Consider the following 15738-nt stretch of genomic DNA (forward strand, 5'->3'; position numbering starts at 1 on the left):
ACCACTTTGGTGTTTTATAAGCATTATGTTATACTTTTAGCTATTGAAAAATAGCAGATCTACAGTACAAGCTCATAGCGTATACGAGCTTGTAGATCTGCTATTTCTTTGGAAAAAAATCCTGCAGGCGCAAATCTTTGAATATATAAATTTCACAGTGAACGTTTTTAAGTCATATCTTTGCTTGTAGATCTGCTATTTTCAGCAGGCAACCGAGTGTAAAATCACTTATACTGGATCTCTTGTCCACTATAGTCCCTTCCTAACATTTTATAGCCTAGTTTTTATTTGTTTACGAAATTGTCAATATATTTAGTCTTTATAGTTTTAGACATCATAGGGTCTCTGGAACAACATATTTTCAGATGGGGGGTCTCGGAGGCCAATTACAGATCATTGTCGGGGTCCTTGACATGAAATATTGAGTGATATATAGGCCTATAGAAACATAGGTATTTCAGAAAACTGTCAGGATTTAGAAGACATTTTTTATTCAGGTCTAAATGGGCTAAAGGCCACAGATCGAGGAGCATTTTTATACTGCCATGATGTAATACTGAGAAGTTTTAGGAGCTATTTTTTATCCACCACCGCCGAAGGTATATTTCAAGGAGACAGCTGTCAGCCACAGAGTGATGTTTGTTTTATACGGTATACAGATGAGTGATCGTGGCTGTCGACCCCCCCCCCACGCTTTGGTTTTGTTTTGGGTATAAAGACATTATTTTATAGTTGCAGTTGTTCTCTATATTCAAGGTCAATCACTTTAAAATAGGCTCTGTTTTTTGACGGTTTTATTTTATTTTATTGAGTGGTGCAAAACCACTCCAAGGAACAGCAAAATGTCCGTGACTCTGTGTCCGCCTATGTGACGTTAATGAGCACAAGTATATGACTATGAGTACCAGTAGGGGCGCTGTTGTGCCAGAAACAGAGAGAGAGAGAGAGATAGTGCTATACTGTTGCCTGCTAATGAGAGAGAGAGAGGGGGGGGGGGGGGGGGGGAGAGAGAGAGAGGGGGGAGTTGCACCACTCAGTTCACACGGGTGTGATTTTTTTTGTTTTGCTTTACTAGATGTGAAAAGCTTCATAGCTTTGAAATAAAGAACCTGTTTCTGCTTGAACCACTGACATAGAAACATAGCTCTTTCAGAAAACTGTCAGGATGTAGAAGACATTTTTAGAATCTGATCTCAGGTCAAATTGGGTTAAGAACATCAACGTGAGCTTTTTTTCAGCCTTTAACCATGACAGACTGTGGACTGTATTTTGCGTGTCTTAAGTACCAGGTCTTATTCCCTAACTTGAGTAAACTAAAGACCTGGAGGCGTGATCAATGCTCTTTGGCCAAAGAGCATTGATCACGCCTCCAGGTCTTAAGTTTACTTATTCACTCTGTAGTTCTACCAGAGCGGCTAATATAATAATAATAATAATTATGTGCCGGTCTACTGCAGTCCCTTTGGGGGGGGGGGGGGGGTCACGGTTTCGGTACAGTGAATAAATAAACAGAAAATAAATGTTTTTTTTTAATATTTCCCAAAATGTTATCTTTTACTCTAAGGCTATACTTATTAGCAATAACAATGTTTTTCTATTCAGACACATTCCATTATTTTTCTGCCTTTCACAGATTTTTTTTGCTTACATTATTTATTCTCAAGGCAAAATGGCACTATGCAAAAAAATCCTGACAGTTTTCTGAATAACCTAATGTTTCTATTTCAGCGGCTCTAAAAACTATTTAATGTCAAGGACATCCCAGAATGATCTGTATATGTGACCGACGGTCCACCATAGCAGTGTTGCTATTGGCAACAAAGTTTGATTTTAGTTTTAGTCATAGTCTCTTGAATAGTTTTCATTTACTTTTAGTCACATTTTTAGTCACCTGGAATGTTTTAGTGTTAGTCTAGTTTTAGTCGACTAAATATGCTAAGATTTTAGTTGACTAAATCTACAGTTGATTTAGTCGACTAAACTGTATTTTGGTGGGCCTTGATGTTGTCGTAATGGCAGTTTTTACACTTGCTGAAAATAGCTGATCTACAAGCTCACAACTGTGACACGTTGTGAGCTTGTAGATCTGCTATTTTCAGCAGGCAACCAAGTGTTAAATGATTTATACTGCAGGATCTCTTGTCCACTATAGTCCCTTCCTAACATTTTAGTCTAGTTTTTATTTGTTGACGAAATTGTTCAATAAAATAGTCTTTATAGTTTTAGTCATCATAGCTTAGTTTTCATGTTTAGTCATAGTTTTAGTCATAGTTTTAGTCGACGAAAACAACACTGAAGGGTTGCGCAGGGAAAATATGCTGGCCGGTACTACGGGTGAATAAATTAATGAATCCTGTCAGGAAAAGTTTACATCACCTTTTAATGTCTGCATATTAAGGATTTATAGGATGTTTATGCTTATAAGGATTGCAAGGAGGGTCCCTATTACTGTATCTGCAGACATGCATTACTTTGTTGGAACTGCAGGACTGAAGGAAGGAAGTATTTTTAACCCATTTTGACCTGACGTCGAAATGAAAAAAAAAATAATTAAAATGTATTTTTTTTTCTGAAAAACCTCATGTTTCTATATCGGTGGTTCTCAATATTTCATGTAAAGGACCCTCAAAAATATATGAAATTGGCCGCTGACCCCCATCTGAAAATATGTTGTTTCAGGGACCGTACCTCCCAGAAGCAAAGATTTGAGTTGAAAACGTTCGCTCTGAAAGAGTATAATATATTCAAAGAGTTGTGCCACATTTTTACAATTTTTCAAAAAATAGCAGACCTACAAGCTCATAGCGCGCCACCGAGTGGCGCGCTATGAGCTTGTAGATCTGCTATTTTTCCAATAGCTAAATCATAACATAACGATTACAACACCAAATGGGGTTCCCGCCCATGATGTCTTAATGAGCATCTGCTACGAGCGGAGAGGAGTCGGACAACATCAAATCAACAACGTACGATAACGGGCCAACCATTATGGCCCACAGCACGCACACACGTCCAGTTGTTTATAGAGTAGCAAAGCCATCAGATTATTATGATAAAATGCTGAAAAGGCACAGTTAAAATTACAATAATAATAGCTTGAATTTATATAGGCACCTTTCATGAACCCAAGAAGGACACTTTACGAAATGAACCGAATCCAAACAAACAAACAATCAACAAACAACTATTATAATATGCCATCATTAAAAAGTTGTTACTTCCATCAGTCCAGTTCAAAAGCACACTCAGAACCCACCTTTACAGACGGGCTCTCCCTACATAACGTTGACGCACTGGTGGTGACAGAACCCGCCTTTACAGACGGGCTCTCCCTACATAACGTTGACGCACTGGTGGTGACAGAACCCGCCTTTTCAGACGGGCTTTCCCTACATAACGTTGACGCACTGGTGGTGACAGAACCCGCCTTTACAGACGGGCTCTCCCTACATAACGTTGACGCACTGGTGGTGACAGAACCCACCTTTTCAGACGGGCTTTCCCTATACATAACGTTGATGCACTGGTGGTGAGACAGCTGCACAATGAATGCACTATAAAAGATTACCACATCAGAATAGGCTATACCTTGCTTGTCATACTTCAATCAACAAGGGAGATGTTTTCCTTATATCCTAGAAAATGCGAAGACTCACAACTTAAAGAGCACTAATGGAGGAACTCCACTTTATTCCCGCTGTGATTCTATGCCTCTATCAAACGGTGGCTATTCAGACTTTAACCCATTCTGGGCGGGAACCCCCTTTGGTGTTTTAAACATTATGTTATAATTTAGCTATTGAAAAATAGCAGATCTACAAGCTCATAGCGCGCCACCGAGTGGCGCGCTACGAGCTTGTAGGTCTGCTATTTTTGAAAAATCGTGAAAATGTGTCGCAAATCCTGACAGAAAACTGTCAGGATTTAGAAGACATTTTATACATTTCGACGTCATGTCTAAATGGGTTAATGTAGCAGTGGATGTTATCACACGTCTCCAGTGCTCATTCTGAGGGAGAAATATAGTTATCGAGTGACGGAACTCAAAAAGTTGAATAGGACTATAGTAAGACTATACCACTCCGGTCTAGACTATACAACAGTGTCCTTGCAGAGGGCAGACAGGGTAGAGTCGAAGGTTTTGTTGAGGTGATGTTTTTGCACTGTGTCTTGGTGTGTGGTTTTTTAATGTTGTACGGGTCACTGTGTGCCTTTGTTGTCTTGTATTGTGTATTGTATTGTATCTGTATGCTGCAAAGCGGGTACTTGGGGTCCAAGACAGATGTCTTCCTTGGGAGACAAAATAAAGAAACCTTGACCTTGACTAGATGCACTCATGATGCGCTCTTGTCTGACCAAGTAATTGTTTGTGCATTTGAAATATTTCAAACCTCCCCACCCACCCATCGTTGCAGAGGTTTGATTCATGAGATGCCAGTCGAGCTGACTGACTACAGGCCTGTAGTTCTGACTGTAGACTGACTACAGGCCTGTAGTTCCTGACTACAGGCCTGTAGTTCTGACTGTAGACTGACTACAGGCCTGTAGTTCCTGACTACAGGCCTGTAGTTCTGACTGTAGACTGACTACAGGCCTGTATTTCTGACTGTAGACTGACTACAGGCCTGTAGTTCTGACTGTAGACTGACTACAGGCCTGTAGTTCTGACTACAGGCCTGTAGTTCTGACTGTAGACTGACTACATGCCTGTAGTTCTGACTGTAGACTGACTACAGGCATGTAGTTCTGACTGTAGACTGACTACAGGCCTTTAGTTCTGACGACATGCCTGTAGTTCTGACTGTAGACTGACTACAGGCCTGTAGTTCTGACTGTAGAGACTGACTACATGCCTGTAGTTCTGACTGTAGACTGACTACAGGCCTGTAGTTCTGACTGTAGACTGACTACAGGCCTGTAGTTCTGACTGTAGAGACTGACTACAGGCCTGTAGTTCTGACTGTAGACTGACTACAGGCCTGTAGTTCTGACTGTAGACTGACTACAGGCCTGTAGTTCCTGACTACAGGCCTGTAGTTCCTGATTGGTTGACTTTTATACATGCCCATTTTGAGAAGCACTATTATTTCACGTCAGCTCTGTCTGTGCGTGCGTGCGTGCGTGCACCACCTATACAGTAATCACATACTGTATGGTATTTTGCTTATTGTTGCTGCTTTTGGCAGTAACAATATAATTGAAACATGTTTCTAGAGGTTGGAAGTCGTCCTACTTTTATGTGGCCTGTTGGTCACAGGTTGTAAAAGTCACATGGTTAATACGTTTTATGATAATACAGATTTTGGGCTGTTTTACGGTAACATTTTTTAAGGTGGCGCTAACTAAACCCCTCCTATATGTCCAGCTTTGAGGGTCTGTGTAAACACAAACATTGAAGACAAAAGTGAGGACGCAAATTGTGATTGGCCGGAATGAGACGATGTATGACGACGTAGATGTATAGTTTATATGTATAGTTTCATTACATAGATATTCCACTGTTACATTCTTAGCTTACGCATGTTTCATGATGAATGCTTTTTATGTGATGTATTCCCATGCTTTTTTGTTCTTGCTTAATGTAAATCGTTCTGGATTAAGAGCGTCTGCTAAAAATGCCTAAATTGTAAATTGTAAATTGACGTATGTCGATAAGTTCCTTTCCCTTCCACTGGATGTGTTTCTTGATGTCCTCTATGTCCTCGTCATACAGTAACAGTAGGCTTATTATCTGTTCTGCAGTTGGTTTGAATCCATAATTACAAACTTGTTTACTTGTTTTTAACAACATGCACTTTGCTCAACTAAGTGAGACCACATTCTCCCCCTCCGTTTTGCTTGTCATTTAGAGAGACTGTACATAAGCCTAATGTTTTGCTGCATGAGACGATATCCCTGTGAGACGGATTAGTTTCATTCTTGGCTCGCGGACATAATTTTGAAGACGACTTGCAGGCAGGAAGCCACTTGGCTTATAACCCATTTTGGGCGGGAACCCATTTTGGTGTTATAGCATCATGTTGTGCTTTAGCTATTGAAAAATAGCAGATCTACAAGCTCGTAGCGCGCCACCGAGTGGCGCGCTACGAGCTTGTATAGGTCTGCTATTTTTGAAAGATCGAAGAGCGACTGACATAGAAGACATTTTTAGAATCTGATCTCAGGTCAGAATGGAAAACTGTCAGGATGTAGAAGACATTTTTAGAATCTGATCTCAGGTCAGAATGGGATAAATACCTCCTGACATGTGTAGCAGCTCTCACACCGTGTCATCGATGTCTCACCCATTTCACTGGTTGACTGACCTGAGCCGTGAGTATGAATGAGATAGTTTTGCAGCACAACTGAAAAGAAAGCCCATCTCCATAATATTCTGGGTGCCATTTTGGAGACGGGGTTTTTTTTCCGGTGACAGTTTTTTTGTAATGTACAACGGGGGGCTCCCAAAGACAAATAGCAGATCTATACAAGCTCATAGCGCGCCACTCGGTGACCTTGTATAGGTCTGCTATTTTTTTTTAAATTCGCAAAAATGTGGCGCAACTCTTTGAATATATTATTCTTTCAGAGTGAACGTTTTTAACTCATATCTTTGCTTCTGGAGGGTCCCTTGGAACAACATATTCTCAGATGGGGGGGGGGGTCGGTGGCATATTACATATCATTTGACATGAAATATTGAGAACCACTGATATAGAAACATGAGGTTTTTCAGAAGAAAAACAAATACATTTTAAAAATACTTTTTTTTTAAAATTTCGACGTCAGGCCTAAATGGGTTAATACCTTACATGTGCGGACACATGCGCACCACCAAACATGCACGTTTATGTGCAAAAAAAAAACAATTAAGTGGGGTTAAGTTGGGGTCGCGAGTCAATGGTAGCATTATTTTGGGTGTACTCTGGTGCTACTGTACTATACTGTACTGTGCATGAGAAATGAACCACCGTGTTCTTTGTGGAGCATCCTGAGCACCCAGGTCAGATTGTCGCATTTTTATCTTTTGGTGTCTGGGTGGGTGTGTGCGTGTGCGTGCGTGCGCGTGTACGTGTGTGTGTGTGTTCCACTGGGGTGTCCCCTGGGCTGGTCACCTTGTGTCCCTCCTCTGGAAAGCCTCTGCTCTGTCCTCTGTTTGGACACATTAACCCATTCAGGACGGGAACGGGAACTCCTTTTGGTGTTTTAAAGCATCATGTTATACTTTATAGCTATTGAATAACAGCAGATCTACAAGCTCGCTATATTTGAAAAAAATCGTGAAAATGTGGCACAAATCTTTGAATGTGTATATTCTTTCACAGCAAACGTTTTTAACTCAAATATTTGCTTCTGGTGGGGGTCCCTGGAACAACATATTTTCAGACGGGGGTCCGCAGCCAAATATATATATATAATTCCCTGGGGGTCCTTGACATGAAAGAAGTTGAGAACCGCTGACACATACATAGAAACATGGGGGTATTTCAGAAAACTGTCAGGATTTAGAAGACGTTTGTAGAATGGACGGTACTGTACATGTAGGTCTGAATGGGTTAATGCCACCGCGCCCCGGCCCGTTTACTGTACGTTGCCTTTTCAGTACTCAAATATTTATGCAGAAACTTTTCAACAAGGTTAATGTTTGCACACGTACATATTCCAGCAGAGGTAGCTCTATATTGACTTTGTGCCTTGGCAGCACATTTCTATTTTAGTTTTAGTCATAATTATAGTCTCTTGGATGGTTTTCACTATAGTTTTACTCACATTTTAGTCACCTGGAATGTATTGGTGTTAGTCTAGTTTCAGTCGACTGAATGTCATGCAATTTTAGTCGACTAAATCTACAGGTGATTTAGTCGACTAAAATGTGTTTTTGGCGGGCCTTGATGCCATCGTAATGGCAGGTTTTAATCGTGAAATTGTGGCACAAATTTGGAATATACAGTATATCCTTTCAGAGGGAACGCTTTGAACTCAAATATTTGTTTCTGCGGGGTCAACATATTTTCAGATGGGGGGTCGGAGGCCAATTACATATAATTTTTGGAGGTCCTTGACATGAAAATGTTTGAGAACCACTGATATAGAAACATGATGTTTTTCTGAAAACTGTCAGGATTTAGAAGACATTTGTAGAATCGTCCTCAAGTCCAAATGAGTCTATTCATTAAAAAGAACCAGAAGGACTTGGACTCCGAGTGCTGGCTATTATTTTCTAATTGTGGGGTAAATTGTGTAAACAGGTCAATTTCAACCTCCTGCTATATCGTGTTCCACAACATCTTCAGTGTCTTAATCGTCAGAGATACGAAGCAGCAAAGTACAGCTATTGTTGTGTAGTTTGCTAAATGTAAAGTCTTAAAAAGCAATATCTCATCGTATAAATCAGCTCCCAGCAAAACGTCAGATCACATAAAGACATAAAACCAATGAGAAAAACACAACAGCTCTGTAAAAATGATAAACATCTGTAGAAATGCTCTCAGGCAACAACACTCTTCTGGAAAGCACAAGAGGGTCCTCTTTCATCAGACGGTTATCAAGCAGCCAGCGTCTATACCTTTAACCCATTCTGACCTGAGATCAGATTCATACAAGGTTTCCACTGGACACACACTGGTCTGATGAACCCATTCTGACCCGAGATCAGATTCTAAAAATGTCAGTCGTTCTTCGATTTTTCAAAAATAGCAGACCTACAAGCTCGTAGCGCGCCACTCGGTGGCGCGCTACGAGCTTGTAGATCTGCTATTTTTCAATAGCTAAAGCATAACATGATGCTAACGCCCAAAATGGGTTCCCGTTCAGAATGGGTTAATGGCTGTACGATTCAACAGATTCTCTAGGCGTGAGCGCAAGCACGCACGCACGCACACACGGCACGGCACGCACGCACACACGCACGCAACGCACGCACACACGCACGCACGCACGCACGCACACACGCACAGAAACAGAAGGCGCTCAGAGTATGCCAAACCAGCCCCACGTATGTTTTGTAGTCTTCTCTGCACTCAATACTCTCACAGCCAGCCGGTGAGATGAGAGGCTGTACTGTACTGTACTGTATCAGTCCATATAAGCTACAGTGGGTGACTTTTTGTGCAAAACAAACTCCTGATGGAAGTCGGAGCGAGAGCCAGAAGGAGTTGAAGTGGGTCTGCAGCGCGGCAAAGAAACAGCTCCTCCAAAAGGACGTTATATTTGAGCCCTTTTGTGTTTGGTGGTGCTTTGAAATTCCTATAGAGAGCCTCCAGAGAGAGACGGGCTTTTTTAAAAGTTGTCAAGCCAGCAAAAATATGTCTTTGGTTCTTAGGAATTCCACGGACGTCGTGCAGTCGACAGGTTCTGCTTTGTGACAACAAAACAGCGTTTGTTTTGTTCCCCCATAGCTGCCTCGATACTCTGTCTGCACAATGTGGTTCTAAAATGCAATGTGTCAACAAATAATTCACAATGCACAAGTTAGACAACACTACAGTCACTGCATGGTCAATTAGGCTTCACTCACACCTTTGCATCTAGCTATACAACATTGATGCTCCTATGCCACCAAAATGTGGAACGCCCTACCAACAGTCATTAAGACATGTGAATCCCTTGACTCCTTCAAAACCGCTCTCAAAGGGCACCTACCGACGGCTGCAATTCGAAACTGGCCTCTGTAAAATCTGAATCCTCCCCCACCCCCCCACCCCCCCTTTTCCCCTCACCGTATATGAATCTTTTCCCTTTTTGCTTCCTATATGATGAATTCCTGTTCTGTTCTTTAACTACATAGAAGTGTCTATTTTTATGTCTCTATATGTTTTGATGAATTGAACAATGTGGACCCTGTTGTAAACAAGTGTAATGCTTAATTGGGTCGTCCACTCACAGTTAACAGTCTCTGTATTGAGTTTGTGCTTGAAATGTACTGTAATTCTACAAACTGTTAATAAATATTTCAATCAATCAATCAATGCATGCTAGATGTATGAGACTTGTTGACTGATGCAAGCTCCCAATGCATTTACAATGGGAGTCACATGGTTTGACACAACATTTGTGTTGAATGGCTTTCGGCTGGGTTTCGACTGCCCCCCCCAACCCCCTCATACAACAAAAATGTTGTGTCAAACCATGTGACTCCCATTGGAAATGACTTGCGAGCTTGCATCAGTCAATAAGTCTCATGCATCAGCTATACATCAATCTGTTGTGAAGGTGTGAGTCAGGCCTTAATGTGCTTCATCACAAAACAATCTAGGTTAAAGATCAAGTGTGTGTGTGTGTGTGTGTGTGTGTGTGTGTGTGTGTGTGTGTGTGTGTGTGTGTGTGTGTGTGTGTGTGTGTGTGTGTGTTCTATAAATGTTGCATGGTGTTACAGAGAGTTTATCTCAACAGCAATTATCTTCTTAGCAACAGTCAAACAATTTAGCAGACGCTCTCTTATCCAGAGCAATTTACAATAAGCAGAGGTAAATAGTCACCATCACAGAGACGGAGACAGAGAGACAGAGAGAGAGAGAGAGAGAGAGAGAGAGAGAGAGATGCTTCAGATAAAATGCATTCACACACAGCAAGTGGCTTCAATTCTTTCTAAACCAAACCAACGCATACAGATTAACCATTATGCTACAGAAAAGCATCATCTGTATTCTGCATGCAGGGGAAAACCTTCCCAGAAAATATCAGATACATATTCAAGCTCACAACGTGTGGCGTTGAGGGAGACAAATGGAACAAACACTCTAATATCAGAGAATGCAACAGCACATGCACATGCAGAAATAAATGGTAATTGGTGCATTTATCTAGCGCCCTTATCCAAGGCGCTTTACATATAGATTGTGCATTACATTCACCCATTCATACACTGATGGTGGTGGAAACCATGCAAGGCACCAACCAGCACATCAGGAGCAATTAGGTGGTTCAGTGTTGCTCCAGGACACTAACTCTGGGTTGAGCCCGGGTTCGAACTGCAGGCGGCCTTGCCGTTACCATCCAGCCACTCTTCAGTGTTTGCGTTTACACATTTTTGTCTTCAGTGTTGGCCTCAAAACTGGACATTCAATGTCAATGGCATTCAATGTTTGTGTTAGGACAATGTTTGTGTTTACACAAACCCACAAAGCTGGACATAAGTAACACGCAGTTGTTGAATGCTTTCCTGTGTTCTCCCCTAACATAGTATGCATAAGGACACAACACTGTGTTAAAGCATCTCGCCTACCTTTATTTTTTAAGTTGTAAATCATGTTGTTTCACTGGTTTGGAAAATGTTTGACTGACACTTGTTGTGTGTTTTGTTGCCACAGTGCTTCCTGGTTCGGTTCTGGCCAGTGGGAAAGGACCCGACTGTAGCACCAGGCTGCCTTTTACACTGCCTGATTCCATTGTATAGTGAGTTGCTCAGCTCATCCCACTGGATTAGACCAACTGTAGGTTTTGGAAATATGTATAAGTATGTGAATTATTATTATTATTATTATTATTATTATTTGTTCGGCCCAAATAATTGTGTTTATTGTCATGATTTGTCAGGAGCCGGTCTCTGTAGGCCTATGAGGCTTAAAAGGTCTTTAAATAAATCCTCTTTGAAACGTCTATGGGGGGAAAAAAATGAATGGGAAATTGTTTTCCGGGCAGCTCGTCATTCTGGAAGGGGGCGGGACTGCGACGCTCTAGTCACAGCAGGTCATCTCACAGCCACTAGTTAATTTTGAGGGGCGCTATAGCCTCTCCTACTGTACTCCAGATTTTAGTGTGAGTGCACAAACTTAGTCCTAACACAAACATTAAATTGACAACGAATGGACAATTTTACGTAGTGTAAACACAAACATTGATAATGTTGTATTATATTATATAGGAGTCTTTCAACTCTCAACTGTCAGTAAGAAGTCTGTGATGATGTTGTATGATGATGAGGGCGCCCCACTTCACACGGGTGTGATTTATTGTACAGGTAAATAAAGGCTGTGGCTATAACGATTCAGGTCTGGAACATCATGTCAGTATGATGATGAGGAGAGGTGATGATGAAGAGGAGAGAACAGAGGCCCCAAAACACGCACGCACGCTCACTCCATTTTACTTTATCTGTTTATTTAGACGGGACAATTTGCATATTAATGAACATTACATAAATGCAATGTAAACAACACACCGGATTTAGCAAAAAAATGCATCTAAAAACTGTGTTTTGAGGGAATTAGTTTGCCTCCCGCATCTAAAAACTGTGTTTTGAGGGAATTCGTTTGCCTCCCGCATCTAATTCGTAAAAAAAATTGTGCAGGCACTGATTGCAGTTACGGGGATAGAGACGACAATTAAAACACAATTAGATTACAAATGATGTTTGATTACAATCATCTTAACTTTTTTTTTAAGCATTTTCATTATACAATGAGGAGAAAAAAACAGTTCTTTAAAATAATTGGAGAACAAAAATATCTTTTGGGGGTATACTGTACGTCCTGTCCTCTGTGGTGGTTTCTCACTGGCGAGGTGAGCCAGAAGGGTACTACAGCATTTGTGGCAACACAGCCAGCGTAGGTGGTTCGGGCATCTGGTTAGGATGCCTCTCGAGCGTTTCCCTAACGCTAATGCTCAGCGTCCGGTGGGGGAGGATTCAGATTTTACAGAGGCCACTGGGAGGAGACCCCGAGGCAGACCAAGGCGCAGTTGGAGGAAACACACCGACTCACTGGCATTGGAACGTCTCGGGATCCCCCAGGAGGAAGTCACTAATGTTGCTCTGGAGAGGGAAGTCTGGAGCTCTCTGGTGGAGCTGTTGTCCCCCGGCGACTCGACTACGGATAAGCGGTTGAAGATGGATGGATGGATGGATGGACAGAAATGTGTGGGGAGTAACTTATAACAATGTATAGTTATGGCATTGCACTATACAATTAGGGCAGTGCTGAGGTGGGTCAGTCAGGGTGCTCTCCGTGGTGGTACTGTATGTAGCAGAAGCGTATAGATATTCCTGCCGGCAAAATGTTATGTACAGCTTTCTGTTTCATAGGCGTCTCTTTCTGAAGGAAGCGGAGCAGAAAGCGTGCTGCGGTTCAGTTGGCCTCGGTGTGAAACGCTACCATGTTACTGTCCTTGTCGTTCCGATGGCCCCAAATAAACATCTCTTTCTGACAGAGAGACAGTTCTGAACAGGTGTTCGGATCGGATCGGAGTGCCTCTGGTGTTACTTGAAGGCCGGGTGGTCATTGTGATGATGGCGTTCTTGTTCAATGTCATTTGCATCATCTAGATCGGGCTTGGCTGTCGATCCTCCCAAAGATATACACGACCTTCGTCCAGTACACACACACCGACATGATGTTTAGTATTTTTTAAAGTGTACGTTTTTACAACATTGAAAAGGCAGATTCATCCACTGGTTCTCAACATCGGGTCCGGGGCCCACCAGGGCCATTATTGCGAACGCAGTGAGCACTTACTATGAGACCTAGCAGATCATGTCTGTCTGTCTGTCTGTCTGTCTGTGTGTCCGTGTGTCCCCCCCCCTTTGTGCCCATATATGGAGCTGAGTGATTTGTTTGTGATTGATGCAACACACTCCATATTTGGACGTATAGCTGCTTTGGGGACTCCTTATATGGTTATGGCTAAGTTAAAAACTTAACTTAAAAATAACTTAACTTAAAAAAATAATAACTTAAAAATAAATCTTAAAAAAACCCAAATATGTACGAGCTGCGTTCGCTTCCCGCGTCTTACTGGTGGTATACTTTAGCTATTGAAAAATAGCAGATCTACAAGCTCATAGCGCGCCACCGAGTGGCGCGCCACCGAGTGGCGCGCTATGAGCTTGTAGATCTGCTATTTTTGAAAAATCGACAAACGACTGTGAAATTTTTAGAATCTGATCTCAGGTCAGAATGGGGTTAATCAGACCAGTGTGTGTCCAGTATTGGAAAACTCATATGAATCTGATCTCAGGTCAGAATGGATTAATCAGACCAGTGTGTGTCCAGTAGTGGAAACCTCGTATGAATCTGATCTCAGGTCAGAATGGGGTTAATTAATCAAAGAGTCCGAAGCCCATGTCGTCGTCGGACCCTTCGGAGTCGTCCTTCTCTTCCACGGCGGCCGCGGGCGCCGCGGGTTTAGAAGCCGCCGCGGCGGCTCCGGACGCAGCAGCAGCGGGAGCCGCCGCTATGGCGCTGGCGTTGCCGCCGCCGCCGCCCGCTGGCACGGAGGCCAGCCGCATCAGGCCGGAGCTGATGACCTTGTTGATGTCCTTCCCGTTCAGCTCGCCCACCACCCGGTTCAGGTGACCCTCGTCGGCCTCGATGCCCACGCTGCCCAGGATGCGCTGGATGTCGGGGGCCGACGGGTTGGCGTTGCCGCCCAGCACGGCCAGCAGGTAGGACGCCACGTACTTCATTCTGAGGGTTCTGAACCGGTTCTAGAACGATGGGTTTATAATAGAGCAGAACTTATGTGATCTATATGGGCGGGTCGGTCTGTGGGGGGCGTCGTCTTCGTCTGAGCAGACACATGGCGTGTCGTTCCTTTTAAAGGCCATGTTGTGACATTGTTTTGGCGATGATGATGGTGTCGTGATGTCATTACATGATGATGTCATTACGTCACTATTGTGGAATACACCATGAACGGGGCGGGGCGTACTGTGGCTCAGGAGGTAGAGCAGGTCGTCCAATGATCCGTGGGTCGGTGGTTCGAATCCCGGCTCCTCCTCCTCCTCCTGTCTACATGTCGAAGTGTCCTTGGGCAAGACACTGAACCCCAAATTGCTCCCGATGTGCTGGTTGGCACCTTGCATGGCTTCCGTCGCAATCGGTGTATGAATGTGTGTGTGAATGTAATGCACAATCTATGTAAAGCGCCTTGGATAAAGGCGCTATATAAATGCACCATTTACCATTTAACGTAACTCAAACTGTATGGCCAATTTGGCAAAACCTATAATTATTATTGTATGCCCATATATGGAGACTGCTTCAAATCTGCGGAGCGGCACGGACAACCAGGGCAATAGCTGTTGGTGTGTGTGTAACCCAAACTTTGTCTTAACCCATTCTGACCTGAGATCAGATTCATACGAGGTTTCCACTGGACACACACTGGTCTGATGAACCCATTCTGACCTGAGATCAGATTCTAAAAATGTCAGTCGTTCTTCGAATTTTTCAAAAATAGCAGACCTACAAGCTCGTATCGCGCCACTCGGTGGCGCGATATGAGCTTGTAGATCTGCTATTTTTCAATAGGTAAAGCATAACATGATGCTAACACCAAAATGGGTGCCCGGTCAGAATGGGTTAAACACAAACATTAAATGCCATTCACAAAGAATGAACAATTTTGAGCGTTTGTGTAAACCACAAACATTGCGCAACATAAACGTTGACGACGACGAAGGTGAGGACGCAAATTGTGATCGGCCGGAATGAGATGATGTAATGATGATGTACGATGATCAGAACGCCCCTCACTTCACACGGGTGTGATTTTGATAATTACAATAAATAAACAAAGGCAAACTAGTTCACATGAACAACGTCGTGGTAACTAAGGTATTTGAAGAGGGATATATATATTTTATATACACAGGTTTACAAATAAAAGAGTATATTGAAGAGTTATAGCCCCTTCAACCGTTGATTAGGCTGTAACCGTATATGCCCAAATGTGGAGTTATATAAGACACCAGAGCCATAGAGTAGGACAGCTCAACTCACTTCATGGGGCTTCAGTCCAACACTACAGTGGAAATAGAGC

General features: G+C 42.7%; 1 protein-coding gene across 1 annotated transcript; it reads right to left on the reverse strand.

The window, feature by feature from the left end:
* Positions 1-14014: 14014 nt before the first annotated feature.
* Positions 14015-14380, reverse strand: LOC308309481 (uncharacterized protein; the record flags this gene model as incomplete). Its single annotated transcript, XM_080755355.1, has 1 exon — positions 14015-14380. One exon carries the CDS (start codon positions 14378-14380, stop codon positions 14015-14017), a length of 366 nt encoding a protein of 121 aa, XP_080611481.1.
* Between the last annotated feature and the right edge of the window lie 1358 nt (positions 14381-15738).

The sequence above is a fragment of the Protomyctophum bolini genome (assembly GCF_963924005.1).
Source record: "Protomyctophum bolini genome assembly, chromosome: 22".
In the NCBI taxonomy this organism is placed as follows: Eukaryota; Metazoa; Chordata; class Actinopteri; order Myctophiformes; family Myctophidae; genus Protomyctophum; species Protomyctophum bolini.